This window comes from Mytilus trossulus, chromosome 3 (genome assembly GCF_036588685.1).
Source record: "Mytilus trossulus isolate FHL-02 chromosome 3, PNRI_Mtr1.1.1.hap1, whole genome shotgun sequence".
In the NCBI taxonomy this organism is placed as follows: domain Eukaryota; kingdom Metazoa; phylum Mollusca; class Bivalvia; order Mytilida; family Mytilidae; genus Mytilus; species Mytilus trossulus.
The window spans coordinates 38,817,120-38,844,134 of record NC_086375.1 but is presented as its reverse complement, the minus strand read 5'-3'; the positions used below and the strand labels follow the sequence as shown (position 1 = coordinate 38,844,134).

Below are 27,015 nucleotides of genomic sequence, written 5' to 3'. Positions count from 1 at the left end.
GTAATTAACCATCGCGGAAATTTTTAGGTTTCCTTTACTAAATGTCTGTTATATTTAGAAACAATGTATATGTGCATCTTCAGTTTAGTGTGTGTTTTAAGGGGTCATCTCAAAATGTTTAAATCATTTCAATAAATATATTTGAACTTGATTGGAAATGAATGAATTGTAGAAGCATATCTTAAAGAGATGTGGAACAATTGACAGATTCTTCAGTCGTCTGCTTCATACCTTAAATTTACACTAGGGATTGGTTGAGGACTCAACTTTATAACAAAATGACTCACCTTTCCCATTGTCAAATTTCCATTTTTATTTAACAACATGTCATCATCAATTTCATAAATGTCCTTTTGACATACTGCTAATTTTTTCATTGGAAATTTACTACTCATTTCTCAAACATGTAAAACACTTTTCAAACTTTGAAAAAATAAAAATATTAACCATTACCAATCATTTACATTTTCGAAATGTTAAGTTATGAGATGATTCCTTATACTACTTGTTAAATATTTTTATATTGATTTTTGTTAAAATGACATCTAGTCTGTATATCACTTAATAAATCGGGTCGAATGAGGTAAATAAATGATTACAAAGTGTTGTTGTTTTTGTCTGTTTATGATCAACATGATGTGTGGGATGTTTTATAATGAGACGGCAACCTAACCACACAAACAAGACCACATTTTCCTTGATGCAAACATTATCCTTTGTGACATTGTCAAGGCCATACAAAAACTACCACTATTGGAGGTAGCTATACAGATTGTATTGTGCTTTAATCCATGTCGCATCATTTCTAGTTGGCATAATAATTTTCTTTTAATGATTCATTTATTTTATTCAAAAGTATGTAAACTAGATGTATACAATATAAACAAAAAATATCACAATTTATAAAAATATTCCTGAAAAACGTAATTCTTACAAGCACAGCCAGCATTTAGAAGTAAATCTGGAATAAGACATCTAGTCTTTTAAAAAACTAGTACTTGGTAATAAAACATACTTCCAAAATTAAACATATTAAATTTATCTTTTTCTTGATTACTTTAAACTGTTCAATTAAACTAAAACGAAATAATTTTATACATGTATAGCAGTATCTGGTGTAGACTTATTTACTTAAAAAATCGTTGTCAAATGTTACAAAGTAAACACCAGATGTTACTATAACCCTTTCCTCCATAATGACGCCTTTTGACGCCTGTGTAGTACCACAGTTAAATGGCTTTGACTACAAAGTGTCAGCAGTAGACTAAATAAAATTTGTATCCAATATGAAAAGGAATATCATAGGAATATCTGACTTAAATTCGTTTGATGAAATATTTGTTTTTCGCAATGCATTAATACTTGAAAGCATAATTTTTAGAATTTTATTGAAAAATCCTATGCAAATCAAGTATGCAAAAAAAAAATATCAATGGAGGAAAGGGATAAATAGAATATGCTATTTTATTGCATAGCAATATAATATGTCCCACAGAAAGTAACCAAAAGTTAGCGTGCAATAAATCTTCAAAATTCATGACGTCATCAACGACAAAATCTAAGTATAAATCAATTTTTACTTTCAAATATTACATTGCTATACAATAAAAGGGTTATTGCATCAATATTGGGCAATATTGTCCCTCGTAGATCATATATATTGCACTCGCAAGCTCGTGCAATATAAAATTCTACTCGGGATAATATTCCCCAATATTCATGCAATAACCCTATATTGCACTAGTGCAATATTGTAATTTATTGCACGCTAACTTTTGGTTACTTTCTGTGGGAAATATTATATTGCTTTTTTTTGGCTCAGTTTTCTCTATTCTTGATTTATTGATTATAATTTTTTGTCACAGTTTTCATTATTCTTTGTTTTCGGTACAGTTTTCTCTCTTCTTAATATTTGGTACTTTCTCGATTCTAATTTTGTGGCACAGTTTTCTCTATTCTTTTTTTTTTACCCTTTTCTTTTAATTTTCTTTTAATCCATTTTCTTTTTATTCTTTATCAAAATTCATGACGTCATCAACGACAAAATTGTAATTTAAAACAATTTTAACCTTCAAAAATATTATATTGCTATACAATAAAAGGGTTATTGCATGAATATTGGTGAATATTGCCCTCGTAGAACATATATTGCACTCGCAAGCTCGTGCAATATAAAATTCTACTCGGGACAAAATTCCCCAATATTCATGCAATAACCCTATATAATTGTATACCAGTATTAACTACATCAAAAGAAAATAGACTATACATACAAAATATGCTTTGTATCCTAATCAAATAAGCTTCTGAAGAAAAACAGTTTATTACATGAGAAAATATGGACAAATTTGTTATCCGCCATTACTGTCAACCAACTTATTTTCGCGGATACTTTATTTCGCGTTTTACCCTTTCTTTACCACTTCGCATCTATTTATTTTCGCGATTTTCTGATTTTCTACATATTTGCGGCGATTTATATTTGCGTTATTTTTCTACTCGCGAAAGTCGCAAAAATAAATCGCTCGCGAAAATAAGTTGGTTTACAGTATATTGAATCTACTCCAGTGACTTGAAGCATATTGAAGAAAGATATTGCTATGTATAATACAAGCCTGAATGGTCATGATAAAAATAACATCTTCGTATTTGTTGTTTCAAAATATGGTATGTTTACCAAATATGTCAGGCTACAATTTATTAAGCTATTGATGTAAAATCAAATATCTACAAAATGTCAAACTAACAATTAGCTGAAATAATTATCTGTATTATAAACACAAATGAAAAATGACAAAATCATGGAGAAAAAGATCTATTACAGAATAGTTCACAAAAACTAAAGGGAAAAGACACATAATGCAGAATTCTCATCAACAAATATTTGACATGATATGCACAAATGAAACAAAAGTTAACAAAACAAAACAAAAATATCAAAGTTATGTTGGATACAAAGTGTAAAATAAAATGTTATTCTTTAATATATTTCTTGTATGAAATATTATTCAAATTGTGTTGTTTTATTTGACGTTGTGGAACGATCCACTCATCACTTGTGATACATTTTGTATTTGTGAGGTAAAAACTAAACAGAAAGTATCTCCATCAGTGCCCATCTTTAATATCACATTTCATATATCATACAATTATATAATGTACTTTAAGCTAGTTAACACGTTTTCACAACAAACACGACTTATAAAATTATTTTTGATTTATACATTAAAAATTGCAACTGCTAAATTATAAATATTTCAATAAATAGTTTTATTACAACGCAGATTATTAAAAAAAATCCTTACTACTAGAACATGTAGAAACTAGGATAAATTTCCTTTATTTCAACAATCTTAAATTCATCTCGGACATCCTATGTGAAGAATCACTTCTCTTTAAAGACTGAAATATATTATATACAGATGAAATGCTAAGTAAGCAACAATGGATATTGTTATAAACAAATCTTAAGTCTAAATAACATTCTACAACCATTTAATATGTCTGTAAAGCTACCAATAAGTAATATCTACTTGTACAAAGTCAAAATAAACAGTAACAATAGACCCAAATCGGGGCTGAAATGCATAGATGTCGTGCTTCAATTCATATTATGCAGTAATTTCATCTGTCATCTATTATAATTACCCTCTTGTCTCTAAAAGTAAAAAAAATAAATTACAGTTTGCTTTCTGTTGTAGTTGTCAATACCTAGTTAGCAGGTGCTCATGTTTTTAAATTGATTATATATAATAAGGGTATTAGAAAACAAATCAAGTAACTTTGGACATATAATTTATACCTCAAAACATTCTGTAATATATACTTTTATTTAATCTGTATTTCAAATATGAAATTTAAATTCAAAATTTATTCCCATCTTATAAAATAAAATGTTTACAGCAACAAAAATCTCCAAAAAGTAGAAATATCATCAAATGATACAGAAAAGTTATAGCTATGCACATAAACAAATCAGTATACACTTTTAGTGCAGCAATTGTAGATTGGCAGAAAGTAAGACATACCCGTACCTTCTAATGAGTATGTTGTCAGACACATTTTTTCCATCTTATTTTCTACCTTCCTACAAAAGTTTTCTGAAAAATAAAACATTTTTATTAGTTACTTATAATTCAGTATTGGTCATGTCATATTTCATAAAAAGAATCATAAATGAGGCCTTTGGTTTTATTATTTGAATTGTCTTACATTTTGTCATATCAGGCCTTGAAGGCATAAAACTTGCCCGAAACATGAAATCCAGCAATTTGATTGGTTGATTTTCGAGTCTGAGTACAAAAATCATGCTCGAAAGTTTTATGACCGTGAGGCCAGGGCTTTTTATAGCTAAGAATACACTACAGTAAGGATAATTCTCATTGTTGAGGGCCAAACAGTGACTTATTGTTGCTTACATCCACATCATTTGTACTTTGGAGGATAGATAACTCATTGGCACTCATGCCACATCTCATTAATTTTATATTGTGCTAAATAAGCATTTTCATATTCAATATTTTGTTTAGAATTTTAAAATCATTTTGAGATAGATTTAACAAGTTATAACGTATATGGTCTTTAGTATAATTTTTGGGACACAGTATTTTTCAATTTCATCATATCAACATTAAGTATCTAACCATTCCTGTATATTTCTCCTCCGCCATCTCCATAGTCTTCCCTTCCATGTAATGAACCCCTCTGGAGTTTACGTTTTACTGAGGAATCTATCAATGCATCCATTAGTTTGGCCTAAATAAATGATTAATGCATAGAAGTTGAAAATGACCACATAAAGAGGTGTGGGGAATTTATATACATTTTCTGTATCAGATGATATAATCTTTCAATTAACATTACAAAATTATTAAACTTTAAGGAATTATACAATCTTTATTGAAACTGAAGTTCAACCCCTTTTTACAAAGATGACCATGTACAGTTTTCTAAAACATGTACTCGATAATATCAATTTGAAAAAAGAATACATTTATACCATCTCTTGACTATCATATAAGAAAAAAATCATAATATTTGAAAAATCTTACATTAAATGTTGCACATACCTATTAATTACTTTAATGAAAAACACACACGAATTTGGATTACATAAACTTCAATTGTTTAGCTAATAATCACCCTTATCCCTTCTTAATCTTTAAGTAAGTACTGTGGATTCATTTATTTTCGTGGCACTAATTTTCATGGTTTAATGAAAACTTTCATACTAGTGGTTTTGGCAAAGTCTACATACATTGCTTTAGAAAATTTGTAATTTGTTGAACCATTGGATTTGTGATTCCACTGTTTAACCAAATCCACGAAAAATTGGCATACCTGTCTGGAGTATATCTGTAGCACTTTAGTATTACAATCTCTCCCTGCTTTACACAGAAACTGTACCAATAAACATGGTATTAGATCATCTTCATCTTCATTTGTATCTAAATTCCATGACAGTTCTTCATATGGTACTGCCAAAATGACTTCCTAAAGAATAAAATAATCAATGTATATCACAATTATGTATGTGTCATTTCCTTTTTTTGGCAAATATTTTTAAAAGATCAAGTAAAAAGAATAAGTACAAGAGTGCACACAGGGAAAAGACTTGCCTGCTTTCCTAACAATGATTGCTTTATGTTTAAAGGTTTAAAGATAAAACTATTGTACAAGTATAACATGAACTTAAGTTATTAACATTATCAATGATCCATAACAATGAGATCAAGGTTAGATAAATCAAGCTAGACAGACATATCTACCAAATAAAGTTGATCGATGGCTTACAGTCTACAAATCTTTGTCTTTGGTTAGGTCTTTTTTGATGAGGATTGTATGTTGTTTCAATCAATGTGTTTGGCTGTTTGCTTGAATGATTTTTTTTGTTTTCCTTTCTTAAATTCTATACAATTTGTCCTGCTTATTGCCAAATATCAGGTCTTCCTGTAACGCTAATTTAGTACTTTGAGCTGAGTTTTAGTAATTGCAAACATTCATATGAAACTATATAATATTGTATATATAAATAAATTTGGTGTTTTTACTGTGTTTTGATTGGTTAAAATTATTAGTTTTATTTTCAATGTTGTTAATTTTGATAACGACATGCCCACTCTGACGATGTGTATTCATACGCAAACATGTGTGTACATTGTTATTGTTAATATAAACTATATAAAAAGTTCTTTGAGCCTTATTTTTGATAGAAATTTATTTATAATGAATGGCAATAATATATTTTGAATTTATTGAACCATAAAACTAATTTTTGACTCTTCACATTTTACATAATCCGCTTTTATGGTTCAATAAATTCAAAATAGATAATAGCCATTCATTAAATGAAAAAGAAGATGTGGTCTGATTGTCAATATAAACCCTTCCACATATTATTGAGCCTGTACCCATGTCAGCAACCTCACCAGCTGTTGGCAATGTCATATCTTGTATGTTTTAATAATTTGAAGAATTTGGTGTTTTTAATCCTCACTACATTCATGATTTGTTCTATGTGTCTATTAAACATGTAACAATTAACAATATTCTGTCCTCAGCCATCTGTCTTCTGGTTGATACAGAAATATGTTTTTCTTTTGATATTTTTTTTACTTACTGGTTTTTCCTTATCAGTAACTGTAACTCCATCTGTATTTATTGCAACTAATACTTCAGTTTGCTGACAACCCAAGATAGCTTTCTTTACTTTATGACAAGGTTTCTCTATCACTCCCTCAAAGAAGGCACTCCTGTAAAAATAAAACAAACACAAATTTTGATCTTTGCATGTCTTTTGGCTTTATTGCATTTTGGATTGCTATTTATTTGTGTTCACTAATGTTCTTTTTGTACATAATAATGGTTGGCTAGAGTTTATTTTATATAGTTCTTTTAGTTTGAATCTGTCCAATTGAACTTAAATTAAAAGGCATATAACATAACGTTAATTCTGCTGCATATCTTTAACCAATTCTACAAATTATAAATGTGGATTGGCTGATGTTTCAATTTTCCCATTGTGAACTTTCCATTCTGCATAAATAAAAATCCAGCATATAACCAATAGAACTTGAAGTCCTCTTTTCCTCAATCATGACATCACTAAATGTGACATATCACAGAATATTTAATTATAAGGGAATCACAACAAAAGACCAGTGGATAGGTACTACTAACCCTTCCAGATTACCAGAGTTTAACAACCCTTTTTGGTAGGGTTCAAGTTTGCAAAATATTTTACAGTTTTTGGTGAGGTGTGTTGCGGAATGTTGTTTGTTTTTGCATTTATTTGTTTGAACCATTGGGTTGTCTGTCCTGTCTTACTTTTACATATGAATTTGTATTGTCCTTTGGTATCTTTTGTCTTCTTGTGTACTTGTTTTAAGAAGGTTTAGTCAAGTCAACCAACACCCTAATGTGGTACTGTGGATTCATTTATTTTCGTGGGTACCAATTTACAAGGATTAAGAAATTCTTGCATTTTCGTGGATTTTTTATTTGGTAGTTTTACCGAGTCTGCTTACAATCCTATAGTAAATTTGTAATTCATTTTACAATAAAATTTGTGGTTCCATAGAAACCAAGAAATCTACGAAAATTTGTATCCAGCAAATATAAATGAATCCACAGAAATAGAAAACCTACCCATAGCATGGATACTTCCAACATATCTGTAAATACTGTCTGTACAAATCTCTTAGAGCACTACCACGGATTTCATCTCTGTGATTTGCAGATATTTGTCTGTGTGCTTCCATGAACAGTTCTTCACATGGACGTTCTTTTGACTTACCAATGTGTAACAGCTGTAGTTTGAATTTATACATGTGTGGAGGGTAATACTTGCTTAGGTTGGCTCTGCAATGAAAAATTATATTGCTTTGACTTTTTCATATATTTATAAAGCTTTTAAATTAATTTTAATGTTAATTACTAATTTACTAAATCTGGTACATGATTTACTTAAACCAAAGATCGAACTCAAATGTTATCAATAAAGATACAGCAGTAATGTTGGATTTCTGTGTCCCACTTCCCTAAAAAAAAATGAAGCAGGGTGGACAAAAATTGTCTTCAAAGTGAAATTGGCCTAAATGTATGAGAATCTGATTCTACATAAGCTATCAATTACAACTAAATTATACTGAGACAATAAGATTTAAAAAGATTTGGATGTATTAAAGGAATCATTTTATTAAATGTAAACAAACTATTGCCACATGCAGAATTTGCAATGAGTTTCTACTCCCTATGGAAATACCTTCAAAACAAAAAACAATTTTAGTGAAACTTTACAAGTTCTCAGTCAATAAAATGAAGATCTTGGGAATATTCCTCCTGCAAATGTTGGAATGTCAACATATATTTGAGGTCCCTGCTTTATCAAATATGTACTAGAAAGAACCATTTTACCATTCTCCAAACAGAAGATAGTTCAAACAATTGATTTAGAATGATGTAATAGCAATTGCATGACTTCTATTGGTCACTAGATATTCCAACAATGTTTTCACAAATCTTTCTAAATCAGCCAAGGGTGGAGAGTAGAGGTACTGGATCTTAACCCTTGGTTTAAGAAAATATTGTACAACAAGTGACTTACCTATACTGAGAGGGAACATGATTTTTTGGATCATATGGACCCAGATGTATCAAAGCCTGGATTCCTGCTAATGCATGATAGTCAGAATGATCCATGATATACCTTCCCTCTGCAACATTAAACTTGGCCTCATGGTACAGTAAACACAAAATGGTTTCATTTGAGGACTGCAATAAATATATATATATATTATTCAAGAAATTACCAATGACATTAGAAATTAGTTCAGTAAAAATAGATTTAGGTCATTGATAATTTGATACATACTTTTTTATGTATATATGAGACTCTTAAATAAATGGTATAACACCTGGAAAATCTAACAATTGGGGTTTCATAATTATTTTCATGGATACAAATGTTCATGGATTGAGAAAAAAAATGTATTTGGGTGGATATTTGATTTCATTGTTTTTGTGAAGAATTTATAAAGAAAATTTGTACTTGATGAGCATTTAAATTTGAGGTTCACGTTTAACCACAAAATCCACAAAAAATTATTTTCTGAGAAAAAAAATGAATCCACAGTAACCAGAAGTTCCAGAACAAATGATTAAAGATATAAATTGAAAATAAAAGGAATCAATGTACTAACTTAGAGAGGAATATATATATCTTTAAAAAAAATTCACTGTCTTGTTGGTTATGTTAGTACATGTATGTGTGTCCCAACTACTGGGAATTCTACAGACACTTGTGGTGAATCAAAAAATCATATGGTAATCCAAATCTATCAATAATGATTAGTCAGATTGGTGTTTACATCCAGTGGCAAGTATATGCATGTCAAATTCAGGTTGTCAAAAACAACAATTTTATGACAACACAAATGATATCACAGGACTTGTTGTGACATATGGTAAAACTGTATTATCCTAATTATGTGTCTAAAGCATATTATGTTGCATTGTTAATGGTTTTAGCTGATATATTTTGTTATTATTGCAAGCAGGCAACTTAATATATTTAAGTTTCTAGGATACAATTTTATGAACTTTTGGTAAAAAAATGTATCTCATAAAGCTGGATACCAAAGGAGTAGGTCCGGTAAGGACCGATTTTGGCCTCAAATTTCAGGTTCATCTGACAAAAGATTTTGACCACTTTTCAAACACTTAAAGTGTCTATTTCATTTGAATCAATTAGTTTATGTGAAAGATTTGAACTGAATTAGACATTAAAAACGATCCGATTCAAGCTCAAATATGAAAAATTAACCAAATGTGCCGAAAAATGTCACTTTTCGGATGGTTTTTGTCAAAAATGAAAGTGGCCGCATCCGTGTTCATCCTCAACTTTTAAATATGTTATGTATAATCATAAAATACAACTTCCATTTCAATATTAAGGATGAACACGAATGCGGCCACTTTCGTTTGACAAGAAAACCTTCTAAAATTTTACTTAAATGCTAGAATTCTGAAGAATTCAGTAATTTAGCATGACTTTAAGGTGCAAGTACCCGATATATGTTCATTGTATAGTCAAAAATAGCCCATATTTATGTAGCAGAAGCCCTCTACTGTTCAATAAATAACTTAAAGTTTACATTTTATCAATTTTGTAAAACTGCTATAATTTGAGGCCAAAAAGGGCTCTTACTGGACCTACTCCTTTCAGAATTAAAATTCTGGAATGGTTTTTCTTTGGTTTTGATTACAATATTTGTCAATATTTCTATCCACAAAAAAATCTGCTTTTTCTATACTTTATACACTATACAGTTGTTTTTCACGGACATTACCCTACAGTGCATTTCACATCTTAAAACCTTAATGTGATGCACATAAAAAAAAAGCAAAAATCTAACAACATTGTTATTATAATGTGTTCTACAAAGCTTCAATAATAAAATTATCATGTGTATGATTAGTACAAGAACTGTTACCTTATACTCGCCATGACCTCTTATAGCCTTCAATGAAAGTCATTGAATCATACATAAGGTTACAATAATAAAGATGATGCATTGTAATAGTATGCAAAAAAAAAAAGAACATGTGACATTGCCTGTAAAATTGTTATGTTGAATGCAAAAAATTAAGATGATTTTTCAAATTTCTCAAAATTCCATAAAGGTTTTACAAAGGTTAATATAGATTTCTGGAAAACTTTAACCTTAGACAGAATATTGAAGTAAACTGTAAAAAAAAATAGTCCATCTATCAGTAAAATACAATATTTACACAAATTGACTCTGAACACAATTCCATAAATGTTCATAAAAAATATCTCACTTTGATGTCAAAATGATTCAGACTCAATAAAAAATACTTCATAAAATGTGCAACAACCAATGAACATTCCTGTACATGCATGTTAAAAATTATCATCTAAATGAATCAACAGCTTTAACATGTAATAGATTTATTTCTAATTTGGATTTACGTTTTCAGTATATTTTCTGAAAGGTTTTCACTAAGGAACCGTAGACAATATAAATCACTTTTCTAATCAGAGAAAGAAAGTGAACTTAGTGGAAGTTTGAGTTATTATAAAGGGAATCACCACAGTTTACATTTATTTTAAATCAAGGAAGCAAATGGAACAACATAGAAAATTTGGGATATAAATTATAACTTATAGATATGTGTAAAAAAAAAAGATAAAAGTTACAGATACATTTGAGGTCCAACATGTAATAATAATGTCAAAATTACTATTGTAAAGGACTGTAAAAGTGGAAAATTTCTTTTTTCATGGTCCCCAAATATGTGGGAAAATATCCCTTGTGCAAATAGTTTGTAGAAATCAGCATTATTGAAGTGAACGGCTATTGAAACAAATATGAAACATTGTTGCTCTACTTGGGTTGTTGACTATGACATTCTGTCCTTTTTTCACCTTTTGTTCTTGGGTAAATGTTCTCCAATGCAAGCTTTTGTTTCTTCAACAAGCCAGGTGATTGAGAAACATATTTTAAAGAAACAATGAAAAAGTAAAGTTACAAGTAATGCGCATATCAATATAAATGTTTTGGTAGAAAAAAATTGAAAAAAAAAACTTCTATAGTATGGCCACTGTTTTTAAATATATTTTTTTTAAGTTTTTTTTTTCAGTAGAAATACAAACCTTCATTTCCTCTTCTAACGTAAGGAAGACATTTCTTTGGAACATAACAACTGGTTCATCTGAAAAGAGTTAAGATGTACTTTTTATTTTCGTAAGTCATCTTCGTCTGCCATTGACTGTTTACTAACTATATAATTATAAATTGAACAATATGAAAAGAACATTATTTACATAAGAACCTTTATACTATATAGTAAAAACGAATCATTGTAGTGCAGCGTGCGAAGGAACACTTCTCTTTCAAGTCTCACCACTCATCTCTATCAGTTTCAAAAAGAGAAGTCACTTCTCCCTATGATTCTGAATTTGCGTGAGCCCTGATCATCTATCCACACCTTTTATTGGCTACTAATTCCAACTCAAAATCAGAATATTGAAAGTTTATTGATAGTAGTAAGTATCTAAATCTTGGACAAGCTAGAATGGCATCTTACCTCGTGTAATTTCATCAGCACTAGAATCAGTATACATAGCACAGAAATCATCCCACAACTGGGCTAACTGGAATGGTTTGTGGTGATTCTTTAATCGAAGTTCTGAAAAAAATGATTAGAGGTTAATACATGCATGTACACAATTTTTGGTTGTATGACAAAAAAGATTCGATGAGATTTCCATCTAATACATTAGAATTAAACTCCAATGAGTTGAGCAACTGTCAACTTGTAGCCATTTTAACAGTTGTTGAACTAATGTTTCTAATTGATATTTTTGTTTCTTAAACTTCTTTACTTTGTTGTTTGTGGATTGTTGTTTCAACAACATTATTACCCTATATCTCATTTCAGTCATATCTTTTATTAGTTAGTTTCTGGATTTGAAAGCAATTACATTTAGTAAAACTATAATCAGTTTACAGAGTTCTCACAGGTGTGGAATGGTTCACTGCAGATTTGTAAGAACCAATTTAATTCATTGGTCTAAACAAAATCTCACCTTAAAATCAATTTAAGGAATGACTGTCATATTTTTTGTGTCTTAGAAAGAAATCACATAAAAATGTGGTTCACACTTAATAACCCACATAGCACCACATTTTTTTAGGTTTTACTGAATAGACAGATAAATATTACAGCTAAATATGGCCTAAAATAAAATATTGTTTGTTTCCCCAATCCTGACAGACCCTGCAAAAACGGTGCTACTCATAAAATTTTATTGTCAAAACCAAGGCTTCCAAAACGGTCATATATCACGGTCATTTGTATAATGTCCGTTAAAAGTCTGGCTGGGCAAAGCATGAAATGGTCATATACATTTTAGTTTTCAAGACTTTTTCGGTTATTTTAACATAATTCACGATCTTTTTGACCCAAACTTTTGCTTTAAACAGTCAGGGGCATAACTTAAATTAATCGGTCTATTCACAATTATTTTCGTACATTTCAGCAGTTTGTACATGTATCTAATTGATTTAGTCCAAAAGATTAAGTTATAATAAATACATTTAAAAACATGATTTGATGAAACATTTAAAAAAAAATCATCAGAACTTAGTTGCATGAACAAGTACATGTGTGCGCATGTGCACAGGTGGGAAATTTAGGGAAATTTAATTATGCATCCTACATTTCTTCAAAAATGCTAAAAATTTCATTGATACCTGTATCTAACGTTCATTTCAAGTATTTTGTTGATGAAATAAAGGGGAAAGAGCTTCTTCACTCAGTAGTGCTTTGTAAAACGTACACGGATTTTACGTATCCGATTTTGGTCCATGTTTTACCATTGACAAGTCAACATCCAGTTTGGGAAAATGTGACTTTAAAAACTAAATAAAGTTGTCATTTTGCACAAATAAAGAGCTTAATGCAGATATGAGCACGCTGATGTGTACGCTTTGAATGATCCACTGCCAATTTAACAGTTTACTTCATGACATCGAATTCATATCAAAGTAAAGTTAAATATCGTTTTTTTAAATCTAGACTTATGTCAATCATTGGGATGGGCATCTGCCTTTTATGACGTAGTCTTAGATATTAAAATCTGGACCATAAATAAAATGTCCGACTGGCTCAAAAAATTTTGGAAGCCTTGGTCAAAACTAAGTCGAAAATTATTTTATTCATTTCAAATTTTTTAGCTTGCAGCATCATCCAATACTATGATACTATTCAGGCTTTTTGGAAAAAATAAAATTATTTCCTTACCTTCCTACCCACACCTTGCTTGGCAGGGTCGGGATTGGGGAAACAAATAATTTATTAATTTAGGCCTAGTTAATCATATATAAATGATTAAATTTTGAGTTATAGATGTTTTTTATACCTAGAAGTGGTGATACCAGCCATACAGAGAAAACATTTTCACTCTCTGGTGGAAGCCCTCGTTGTTCTAAAACAATTTCAAATAAATCGGCTGCCTCAGCTTGATGACCATCTTCTAAATTAACATGTATGCCTTTACGATCTCTCAACCACAAAACTATTTCAACAGCTGTAATAAACAAAAAATATATTTATCATTGATACATGTTTATTACTCAACACTAGTCTAGTATTGATTACATATATACATACATTTGTACACTCAAAAGTCCATGCTGTGCTACATGTATAAGTTAAAACTTGTAGTCTTCAGTTTACAGTAAACAATCAATGAGTCATATTTAAATGGAAATTTTCTTTTAAACAAAAATGTAAAACCACATTTCAGCAAATCAACAAATATGTTAATGAGCACTGAATGGTGAACATTGCATTTATTTTTCAGTGGAAACTAACAAAAAATTAAAAAATAAGCATTGCGATGTGTTCTGTACTGGAATTTTGTCATACTTGGACCTTTTAAAACATATATTTACTATCTGTATTGGTTTTGCTAATTGTTTAAAGCTGTTTGGTTTTCTGTTATTGTTGACATTTTTACCTGTGTTTTTTTTATAGTTATCTCAGGATTAAAACAGGATTTTTCTTAATATCACAAAAATTTAAATTGCCGTTACATGTAACTCTAAAATGACAAAATCGCAATAATACAGGTAATACTTTCTGAATTTACAGTACTCTTCAACTTTTATGTAAATGCATAAATTGTACTTGTCTAACTATTAGTATGCTTCATGCTACATTTGTATGTACCTCCATCCATTGCCTTTTCATGGGCTTTCTTTACTAACTGTTCATGCTCGTCTGGCTCTCTCTTCCTGTATCGCTAGAAAAAGATGTAAAATATTTACTTTGTTATAAACTCATTTTAATGATGTAAAAACTAATAAAAGTTTTTTACACCATGCAGAAAATTTCAATTTTATTTGAGTGTGTAATGAAAGATCTATGCAAGATTTTGAGAAATGTATAAAATGCACTTTCAAATTCAGAGTTGTTTTGCCTGTTGTGTCTAGATCTAGAAAAAGCATTATAAGATTTGAAACTTCAGCAAATGAATTTCAAACTTGGACATGATTATTTCCTTGCAACTTGCTGGAATTAATTGACAAGTTAAAAAATAATAAAGACAGTTACTGAGTTACTCAGACAGTCTGATAGGGTACATATATCAGGTCTGTTTGCTCCCAAAACACATTACCACCCACCAGTTAGCCTCCTTGGTAGGTTAGCATGACTTATTCAACACAAAACCTTTATGAAAGGATGAGAACACATGCACAGGCTGTAATGTGAAAGGGGTAAAAAAATCAAAGTGCTGGATAGCACCTCTGGAAAGTTTGCAACTTTAGCTGTGTATTATTCCAAAAAGGTTATAGACGTGTATTATTTCAAATATGTATTTCATCATCACAGCTTTGATGTTTTAAACTAATCCATTGTCTCGTCAGTAATTATCAAAAATCTCTTTTTTATGTTTATCATAAAAAGTTTTGATATTTTTTTATGATTTCAACCTTAAACTGTCATGACTGTAGATCTAAAATAGTGAAATATACATGCAGAAAGCTCTGTTAATTAAGTACCCATGCCATGTCAACTTCAAGAGCCTGTGAATTAGTATTTTTCTATTGGCTTAAGTCCTTCATATTTGTTTTTTAGTAAATTAACACGTAAGTTTTTTTTGTTTGAATTGTTCCATATGTTTCATATCGGGGTCTGTTAAAGCTTTCTACATGTATATGGTACAAACATTTCTCATTATTGACGACCTTTATAGTGACCTATAGTTATTAATACATTTTCATTCTTTGAACTCTTTTGGATAGCATTGGTTCTTTGCAAAAAATACTGCATCCTTACTTATAAATAAGACAGTTACAGTAACTTAAATCAATATACAACTGTAAAGAAAGTGAATTTATATTAAAGGCTTTTATCAAAAATAGGGAACATGTCCATGGGACTCAAATGATGCCCTCGCTAGCATTAACGTTATAAACTCATGAACTGTAAATGTGACACTACCAAAATTTTTACTTGATCTGAATTATGGGTTAATAAACATTGTGTATTCATTCTAATTATACAGTATTGTGCAATAGAATTGTAAGATCTTGACATTTGTTTTGTGTCAGAAACCAATATGTTATTTCAACAATTTGATTGCAATCCAAATTCAGAGCTGTATCAAGCTTGAATGTTGTGTCCATACTTGTCCGAACTGTTCAGGGTTCAACTTCTGCGGTCGTATAAAGTTGTGCCCTGCAGAGCATCTGGTTTCATTTGTAACAAAGCACAACCCTAGAGCAGTAAAACTAAATCCACAAATTCAAACTTGATCAGTGTTTGTGGTAATGAGAATTGTGTATTTATGTTTCATAACATTTGGTTAAGACAAACTATACTAATTAGAGAAAAGAAACTTAAATTTCCAGCAACTTTTCTTTTTGTAAAGTCGCATTAAACGCTACAGTGGTACAAGTTACGCAAAAAAAAAATCAAACTTGACTTGTGAATTGTGGTTATAAGCATTGCGTATCAGTTTCATACAATTTGGTTCAGGCAAACTAAAGTAAGAGAACAGAAATGAATTTTGGGATATATACGGAAGTACTTATAAGTAAGGGAAGAATGTACATATTTACAGAAGAACAAGGATAAAAGTCAATACGGTGGGAGCATAGCAACAGCAGTATGACCACATGAATAAAAGGTTTATATATACGCTAGATTTATACATTTTTTGTTGCAAGCCATTCGTTTGATATATTATGGTAATCATTGCCTCTGTGTTTGGATGACAAAGCAATTGAATTTCTATTGAGATAGGGCATGCTATGCACATGTTTGTCTGTAATCTATATAAATTTTGAGGTGAAATGCAGCCATTTAAGCCAAAGGGTACACATCATCATACTTTCAAGAACCTTAATCATTTCTACAGCACTTGTCTTCATACCATGAGCTATGTTATTCAAGAAGTAGATGCTGACCTGGTTGCTTTTAATATGGATGTTATATGATACGAATTTGCGATAAAACACCAGACGTGGTATGATGTAAATTATTGGAAGAAGACTGAAGAAGAATTGACGTTGGTCAATGTTTTTCTGCTTTCAGTTTGATCCACTTGAGCATGCTGAACGAGTGAAGGCCCTTACATCCACATTGGAATGTATTCAAAAGGTTTTCAAATGATTTTTGGCATCAAAACCTTTGAATTTTCGATCGATGTTTAGACAAAAACAATGCATTTAATTTTTTTAAATTATTCTTTTTTATGAAAGCCGGTACCGTATTTACCTGTACTCGTCCACTAATGAGACATTAGACATATAATTATCGAGTATTTTATATTCTATCACCTGTGTTTTGTTACAACAAACCATTATCACTTGTCAATTATCCGACGGCTTGCACCTCATTTTCGATTTTTTCGATACTCTCCGGCTTTTACGACGTTTACGTACGTACATAGTAAACAGGTAAAAGTAGAGCGGAAAATGTTCATTCATGAAATTTTCATGAATGAAACTGACGCAATCTGGCGTAGATTTCTTGTGAGTTTTCTCTTCAGCGTATGGCAGATCCGCGAAGTAGTGTTTGAGATACTCATTTTCAAAATGAGGTTAAATTCATCTGAATCGTCGGTGAACATTCAATTCTTTTTTATTAAAGCTGTAATCTTTTCAGTCAAATGAGAAGTTACTCAAAATTTTAAAGAACCTTCCAAGAATCAGAATTCAAACTCTAGTACTAAATTATCTCGGATCAGAATAAATGGTGATAATCTGTCACCATAAGTTTGAGGCCGATGGCTATGGAAAGTAGCAATAGCAAGCTATAGCAAACTTTCCAAAAAGTGGGAACTAAAGTCTAAAGGAGCAAACTTGAATTTGACAGAATGGACCTGGATGTGTTTGATAGAGGTAATATGCCTAAGAAACATTTTTAAAGTATGCATTTTCTAATATTTGAAAAGGGTATATTTCATTCATTTTCACGTTCGTGTCTAAACTGAAGAAGAAGAAACAAAAATATCTCTAACGTTGCCATGTTCGTGGGAGTAAACAAAACATAGTGTTTATCCCCCATAGTGTTGTAAACATATAGGTTTTATTTAAGGAAATTATTGTTGAGATAACAAGTAACTGATTTCGGCATTTGGTTTGTTTCTGAGGAGAAAAGTATGCATAAATAAACTGAAAGAACTAATATTTTTTTACCTCAGCCATTTTGTTTACAAAGTGTATAATTCTAAAAATTGACGGAACAAAACACGACCATTTTCCGGTTTAAATTAATTGGTCAACTGCGTGAGTTTGCTATGACATTCTTCTTCTTCTACCGAATCGTTGTTTTGATATCATGGCACATATATTAAGAAATTTAAGGCCAACAATTTAAAAAATATGATCTAGCCAATGGATCGGCCTTCTTTTACTTTAAGGGTCCCTATATTCAGGGAAGGGTTTATTTTATTCATGTTAGGGTATGTTTTAGGTTAGGATTCAGTAAGTTTTATGGTAAGGCAGCAACCATTTGATTTTCGGGGGGGGGGGGGGGGGGGTCTATGTTTTTTTTGTTTTTTTTAAAAGTTTGTTTCCAGTTTTTAGAGAAAAAAATAATTTGTTTTTGACCCTAAGAAAATAAAATTGTTTGTTTCAACCTCAGCTGCCACTATATGCAATGCTGAAATAGATAAAAAAAAAAATGTTTTCGACTTGTCGCCAAAAAAATATATTGTTTTTCACAGAAAAAGAAGAAAAAGACTAAGCAACACAAACCCCATTAAAACTAAAGGGCTTATCTCAGGTGCTCTGGAAGGGTAAGCCAAGTTTGATGCAAATGTGACACCCATCGTGTTGCTCATCATGACATGTTAGTACAAACCAGGGAATAAGGGAGCTACCATTTGATTTTTATGGGGGGGGGGGGGGGGGGGGGGGCTAGGATGAAATTTGAAAAAAATAGGCAGGACAGGAGTTTTGAGTTAAAAAAAAAAAGGCCCCCCCCCCATAAAAATCAAATGGTAGCTCCCTAAGTCTTAATTATGTATGTGTCATTCGTGAGAGGGGAATGGGATTTAATTACGCTATCATCTGTGAAATTGATATTCCAAAACAGTCAAGAAACTCCGTGTTGGTGTCTGTATAATTGACATAGGGATGATTTCAACAACAAACCATTTGGACCTGTTGGTTTAATAGATTCTTCGTGAGCAGCAACCCTCTATCAAGGAAATCATGCATGTTGGTAAACACCAGCCCGGGAAATCGTATCGATTGGAATATACATTTATTCCACACATGCAGGCGCTGCTGGAATGTCGCTTCATAGAAACTGAAAGCTCACAATTGGGATGCTGAAATCATCTCTTTTGTTGTAAAGTTTGTTTTCAACTGACCCGCATTGTCAATTTCAAGATGTGCGTCAATATATGAGGCAGTTTTCCATTATCAGAAACGAACTATAAGATAACAATTGCAATTGTCCTGACTTGGTATAGGACATTTTAAAAGAAAAAATGGAGGGTTGAATCTGGTTTTGTGGCTTACCAAACATCCCGCTTTTATGGCAATGTTAAATATATGCTAATAGATATTAAAGGTACCAGGCTTATAATTTTATTTGCCAGACGCGTGTTTCGTCTACATAAGACTCATCATTGACGCTCAGGATAGATGCGTTCAACATAGTCACCAAATTTTGAACTAGTTAGTGAGAGAATATCATCTACAAAGCGGAAAGTAAAGTAAATGGTAAGCTTCTATCGACGCTATTGTGTCAGAAGCTACATACTATACCATTTTATAACACACTGAACACTACTGGACTACAATGTATCATATGTTGGAATTAGATCAGACATAAATTAGTTTTTTTTCCAAAGAAATCGTAAAATTCACAGGGCTATGAAATTAGTCCATCAGCTAGTTCTCAAAAGCGCTCTAGTTAAGGAGTTTGTGTTACACCCCAGGGTACCGCGATTTTTTTGGATAGAATTCATCTTCATTATCTTATTGATAAAATATATGGTGTTAGACTAACAAAAAAGTGTCAAAAAGAGGTTTTAAAATGTCCCTTTCAATGGTCCCCTCATTTAGCAATCACGACTAAGTAATTTCTAATTATTTTTTTTGTATAAAGCGATTAAAAAAAAATAAAGTATAGGTGTAAACAACTTAAACAGATACAAAACTATCATATCTAATGTAACTTTTGTTTTGAAAACATGTTTTTTTACATTACAAACAATCCGATTTTTTGGGTTAAAATTAAGGCATTACCCGTTTTAGTTAATTAAACTTTAAAATTAATCATTGTGCAATGTTTAAATCATTTGCAGTATTTATATATCGTCTAAAATATGAAATTTGTAATAAAATATATGTACGTGCAAATACTCTTGAAATACCGGAAAGTATCAAATTACCGTCTTTGATTCAGTATACAACATGTACACTGTATTCACACATAAGTATTATCAATTTGCAACTGAAAACAAACATTAAATTGTCGATTTATGATGTTTTTGTGAGACAAATTATTTTATAAAGTGAATGCGTAACGAAATGTTTATGAAAAATTACAAATTAAGGTGATTTTTAGGGGGTTCAGAAAAGGTGCACTCTATCGAACTCAATAAAAGTGTGCTTGATACTGGGTGTGTTTGGATATAAACCTGAGGCGGCCTATGGTTACCCATAGGTACCTATGGTTTGATATTTTGTGTATAAAATATCAAACCATAGGTACCTATGGGTAACCATAGGCCGCCTCAGGCGTATATCCAAACACACCCAACATTTTGTGGTTTAGCTATGAAGTGATTGACTTAAGTTTGTTACGTCATTCAATCGACAAACATCGCTTTGAACGAACGTCAAATAGTCAGATATGGGAATTGGCCATACTTTTACGTTCTTAGGTTTCTAAGAGATACAAAAAAAATTGGCTTTGTTGGTTTCAGTTTAAATAAAGATTCTGTAAAACATTGGTTGTTAAATGCACACGAAATAGTTATCAAAGGTACCAAGATTATAATTTAGTACGCCATACGTGCGTTTCGTCTACATAAGACTCATCAGTGACGCTCATATAAAAATCTTTGTAAAGCCAAACAAGTACAATGTTTAAGAGCATTGAGAATCCAAAATTCCAAAACGTTGTGCCAAACACGACTAAGGTAATCTATGCCTGGGATAAGAAAATCCTTAGTTTATTTTAACAATTCGAAGTTTTATAAACAGGAAAATTATAAAAATGACCATATTATTGATATTCATGTCAATATAGAATGTTGACTAATGGGCTGGTGATACCCTCAGTGACGAAACGTCCACCAGCAGTGGAAAGAGCTTCAATATCCTTAAAATGTCGAGATTTGGTAGGAGCAGATATACATAGTTAATAATGAAACATCCGCACAAACTTAGAAAAACTTAAATAAAACGAGACAACACTGATGTTATGAAATATTTTCAGACACTGCAAAGCTGGCCAAATCCATTTGAAACATCTGAGCAGTCATATGGCTTGTTCCCGGGTTTTGTTGCTTCTTTGGAATAAATGTGCGACCTTCTAAACGCGTATGAAAAGGGAAAACTTGCTTCAGAAATTTTCATTACTGAACGGCTTATTCAAAAGTCAACCAATATCTTCAAAACAATTAAAAGAAAATCATGTCTTATATTTTTAAAAAGGGAAATAAAAGGCAAGCAATTAATGGCTGACAAGAACAACACAACATTGAGAGCAGATGAAAAAAATGTCGCCTGCTTGTCATAGCCCAGACAAGATAGTTGGTTATGCGATAGGTTCTCCAGTTTGAATTAGGTCCTCTTTCAATGTCTCTTGCAAACTTTGATGGTACACATGTAATGATAAACACAAATCTGTCCTGGATGGTCTTTTAGAAAAGGGTCATTCCTTAGGAAAGCATGTTGATATTTGATGACATGACAGTTATTCAATCCATTACTATGATACCAAGCACTTTTTTCGATTTGGCAATTGTTATTTTAAAAACCATCCTTTTAGTTTCGAAAAGAGGACACTGATTAATATCCAACAATATCTATAGAGAAATAAAAACGGCAGGTTCTTCGGAGGGCATACCATTGCGATAAGTTCTAGACCATCACAATCGTGTTATTGTGAAGGGAAGCAATGTTTGTTAGTTGGGGGAAACAAAGTTGCTCTTTTTGATTTCGTTGGTTCGGAATAGAGTTAACAATCTTATAGATTTGCACTTGAAGGTATTGATTTATTTGTATTACATGGAAGTATGTGCCATAAAATATATGTTGAAAATGAAATAGCGTAGAATGGTTTTAGCTTATAATCAAACAGGAAGAAGCCGAAAACAGAATGTTTCTTAATGCAAAAACATGCAGCTGACAAAAGTTACGACTCCATTGTTATAAAACCTTCTGACACTGATGTGGAAGTATAGGCTTACTATTTTTACAGTTGCATATCAATTCTAACATTGTTTATCTGACAGGTACATCTTTCAAATGCAGATTATTAAATTTGCAATCAATGTGTGCGAAATTTGGTGAGAACGTTTGTAGAAAACTGCTTGGATTTCACGGCAATACAGGTTGTGATTCAGTAAGTGTTTTGTCTGGTAAAGGAAAAAGCATTCGGCTTTTTGGCACGTTATGTGGAGTTTTCAGAAGGTCTATTCCATCGTGGTGAAACCTTTGAAGAGGTTGGCGAAGAGTTGTCAAAACACTTGAGAATTTCGTTGTTCTATATATGGCTACGAAATTAAAAAATATCGATTCATAAAGATCAGAACGTTTTGAAACGTAACAAAAAAAAGGATTTTCATCTTCTGCCCCCAACCAAAGATGCAATGTTAAAGCACATTAAACATGCCAGCTTTCAGACGAAGATTTGTAAATCTGCTCTTAAACACAGCACTGGTATATTGCCAAACAACCATGGTTGGATTGTTTAGAACAATTTGATCAGTATCAGTTGGCTAGACCATCAACCAGCATTAGATGCTTTAATAATTCTGATTTGCTGTTCATGTAAAGCTGGTTGTGCCAACGAAAGATGTTCATGTGTTCAACAAGGTTTATCCTGAACAGATAGCTGTATGTAAATGCTCAAAAGCTTGTAGATATAAGGATTATCACATCGTTGATATTGCTAACGATGACGACGAATATGATGGAAATGATAATAATGATAATTCGATAGATGCAGATGACCAAGCTGATAATGATTCTATGGATTGACCTTCTGCGTGACCTTAAAATGTAGTGATTCGGTTGTTAAAAAAAAAGAAAAAAAAAGAAAATCTAGACACACTGACAGTTTTGTGTGTTTTAATATTTGAGGTATTTCATGGATGTGATGTATAAATTTGTGAAAGAATCGTGCATTTCTGGTTGGCTATGTTTGTGTCTGTCCTTTAAATGTTTTTTTTGTCAACAGCCTTTAGTTATTTTATGCTCTATGTTTCGATGTAAAAACATATATCATTTTATCAAGAAGATAAGTACGTACTATGCTTCTTTTCATTCAAAATCATGAATTTTGGAAATTACCCTCCCCCTTTTTTCTGGTTCTCTACGATTTTAAAATTAATTAAAAATTAGCCTGCGTTTTAAAAAGCTATGATTTTTTCCCTTTAATAACAAAAATAGCACTGAATAAATGGTTATTTTTACATTTTTTGTAAATATGTGCAAAACTAAATTTTTGATATACCCTTAAAAAGGTCCCCTTTAACCCCCTTTGAACACTTTTTCTAAAGTCTAACACCTCTTAAAATATTCTTCATATATTACTCTTTAAATTTATATAAAAAAATTGCGGTACCCTGGGGTGTAACACAGAATTGAAATTTTGCCCTACCAGCTGATGGACTAAATATAATCAAAAGTAAATCAAATATTAACCATGAACGCATAAATTTTTAATTGATTTTTTCCCATCTGTATTTAAATGGCACAACAGGAGATAATAAGATATGGTACACGAGAAAATATTAAGCTCATATTTTTTTTTACATCCAATACTTTTAATAAAATCAAAAGTAGCTTAACCAGAACAAACCAGGTTTAATCAACCAATTCAGGAATAGGACAGTTGTTAACCAATCGTATGATGTATTTAAACTTTTTATTTTGCCATTTTTAAATAAGGGACCTTCCGTTTTTGAATTTTCCTAAGAGTTCGGTATTTTTAAAAATTTTAATTCTTTCCCCAAGAGTTCTCCTAGTTGACATGATACTTATATGGCCTGAGGCCCCTTCATGTTGTCCTTGATGGATGGTTGGTGTTACAAAAAGGAAGCCAATGTTTCAAGGTTTTTAACAGACAACATTCTCAGTCTCATTGAAATATATTAACTATAGTTAATCCCAAAATAAAGTAGTCCGTAATTAAAGTCAAACTATAGTTGATTTGCCTTTTTTTGGACATCAAAAATCAATACGATAGTTTTAAGGTCAACTTCGTCAACCTTACAAAATCTTGTTATGAGACACTGTAATGGTTCAGTTAAGTTGGATGTCACCATTAAAATATAAATGAACTAATATTGAGCTTCAAACACGCTATGGTCGTCCTCATGACTGTTTATTTTCTGTTAAGAAAGTATCTGTGTCCTTGATACGCACGGCGATATTTCACCTGTCGCAAGTCGGTCCTCTGTTATTAAATAATGACAGCATCGAATTCAACATCAACATGTTTTTACTTTCAAAAGGAACGACGGCAGCCATTAGTCAAGCAAGAACTGATTTACATTCTAGAGCACCGGAATATACTCGTTTCAAAGGGTTTTGTAAACACTTTTTTAGTTTTTTGTTGTGTTTACTTTTTAGCTATTTTTTTTTTATCTCAGTCCGTGGTGTTTTTCATGGTCACAATATTGTATGTTCTTTTCCCCAGAAAAAAACCCTGGTTATATTGACTAGAAAATTAACATACCAGTTTTTTTTTGTAAATTTGGTAAAGTCTTATGGACATTTACCATATAGAAGTCGACTACCTTCTAATGCTGTTATAGGACGTTTGACATAATGTCTCATCATCAAATATTAACAGGAGTAACAGGATCTGCTTACCAAACACTCCAACGATGGTTGTGGTTAAAGTTGGTTTTTATTTGTCAAATGCATTTAAGAAGGAAATAATTAAAACGAGGCGGATTTACTAACGACGGACTGATGTCGGAGAAAAAGAAGAAAAGAAACAAAGAAAAAGCACATACTGGCTGATTGGCATCAAATGCATGGCCATGTGAAGTAAGACAATCAACGTCAATTGTATTAAAGCCATACGAGATTTTTCTTCTTAACAATTTTTCTTCGAGTAAATAGGAGCTAGGATTTTACTGCACACAATCCAGTGGTCTTTTGTGTAAAAAAAAAGAAAAGAAAAGGGCTACACTATATTAAGATTGCAAGCGGAAGAAACAAAAACACATTCAACCTGACAATATGTTTTTTTAAAATAAGTTCATTTGGCGAAAATACCTGAATATCTTTACGATACTATATAGATCTTAGAAGGTAAAATGATCTGCTGATAAAAGATTAACATCCGCTGTCACTACCAATAAGTTCATTGATAGCTGAAATCCTCGAAGATCAATTCGTGGTGATGGAGCGGTTTTCTCTCTCTCTCCTATTTGCAAAACAACATCAAATAATACTGACAATGTGCAGACAACTCCACAGCCGAAATAAAATGATTGAAAACCTCTGATTGTAATGGACAAAATTTATACACCAGCGCGTCTTTTTTTCATGTATCCAGGTTTGTTAAAGTTTTAATTGATTTTTATATGTAATGATGACGAAATTTAATTTCCTGATGGTAAGAAAATAAACTGCGTGTTAACAAGTAAAATTTGTACATGCAATATTGATTAGACATATCCCTATGCATTGTTCGTGTATGTTGAAAACAACCACTTTTAAACTTTTTGTCGGAAATTCATATTTGTTTTACGTTCCTTTGGTATTTACTTAATCTCAAATGCAGGATACACAGCTTCATGAATGACATGTACATAGATAATAAGCTCGCCTACAAGGATTATATGTAGACCAATGTTTATATTTGACAGTTTGAAATTAGTTCTTTTTACAATAGTTTCTGAAAAGTGTGAGGAATATCGTTTCAAAACTTTATTTCAAAAGCTTAAAAAACATTTTATATACATAAATGAACAACTTACACATAAAGACCTGTCTTATTTCACATGGAGTTGTGTTTTTAATCCGGATATATATGTCTGTATGTCCTATGTTATCATTTGTAAAATATAACACTTAAAAACCGGAAATATGTTTCTTTTTTTATTGTATGTAATATAACGCGTAGAACATCACTTATTATTTTCTGCTAAAGGAGGTTAGTGTAGCTCAAATAACTAGAATTAAAGTACTCTTTAATTTCATAAGTAATAAAACTCAAAACAAAAAACTTCTACAACTTCATTGTAACATATTTTTTTTCATAACAAGAAAACAAATAAATCAACAACATAATAATGATCAACAATAGAAAAGGTTGGAGATTCAGCAAACAGTATTGGAAGCACTAGTCGGGATAAATGTCCCGTTACTAACAAGTAAGAACTGATGAAGAATGTACAATAATTTTCAATATCCAAAACATGTCCTTAGTAAGACAATCAGTCCATCAATAGCTCAGTTGTAATTTAATTGATTCTGTGAAATATAATAGGTCTGAAATGACACCAAACTTATTATACCAATAGGGTACGATGGTACATTTAAAATCTTACATCTAAACCAGATGGCAAAAGAAGCAATACATATATATGTACCTTTTGAAGAATTTTATTCCAAACATAATCCTTAACATCGTCTCATTATCATCGAATGCGACACCACTTATTTTTTACTTCTATTAGGAACAACGTTAGCCGTTTGTCAACCAAGAACTACTCTACATTCAGGCGCATTTGAATAAATATCCTCTTTTCAAAGGGTTTTGATGCGA

General features: G+C 31.2%; 1 protein-coding gene across 4 annotated transcripts; it reads right to left on the bottom strand.

Annotated features, from left to right (window-relative positions):
* Window positions 1-2,462: 2,462 nt before the first annotated feature.
* LOC134711437 (putative FERM domain-containing protein FRMD8P1) lies at window positions 2,463-26,316 on the bottom strand. Of its 4 annotated transcripts, none has more exons than XM_063572023.1 (13): window positions 26,225-26,316; window positions 14,761-14,833; window positions 13,949-14,116; window positions 12,112-12,213; window positions 11,678-11,736; window positions 10,494-10,520; window positions 8,606-8,772; window positions 7,648-7,860; window positions 6,620-6,752; window positions 5,341-5,493; window positions 4,644-4,755; window positions 4,029-4,100; window positions 2,463-3,658 (listed from the first exon to the last, which is right to left on the bottom strand). In XM_063572023.1, the coding sequence occupies exons 2-13, from the start codon at window positions 14,768-14,770 to the stop codon at window positions 3,645-3,647; spliced, it is 1,230 nt and encodes a 409-aa protein (XP_063428093.1). In that variant the 5' UTR covers window positions 14,771-14,833; window positions 26,225-26,316; the 3' UTR covers window positions 2,463-3,644. The 4 variants fall into 4 exon arrangements, with proteins under 4 accessions (XP_063428093.1, XP_063428090.1, XP_063428091.1 ...); XM_063572020.1 differs by lacking the exon at window positions 26,225-26,316 and adding an exon at window positions 18,237-18,294; XM_063572021.1 differs by lacking the exon at window positions 26,225-26,316 and adding an exon at window positions 18,237-18,294 and having other exon boundaries at window positions 4,035-4,100.
* Window positions 26,317-27,015: the final 699 nt, after the last annotated feature.

Excerpts from the sequence above, each read along its gene's own strand:
- LOC134711437 (XM_063572020.1), bottom strand. Across the intron at positions 14,117-14,760 it reads TGAAAAGGCAATGGATGGAG|CTGTTGAAATAGTTTTGTGG; the intron begins GTACATACAAAT and ends TGTTTATTACAG. Across the intron at positions 5,494-6,619 it reads TTACTGATAAGGAAAAACCA|GAAGTCATTTTGGCAGTACC; the intron begins GTAAGTAAAAAA and ends TTTATTCTTTAG.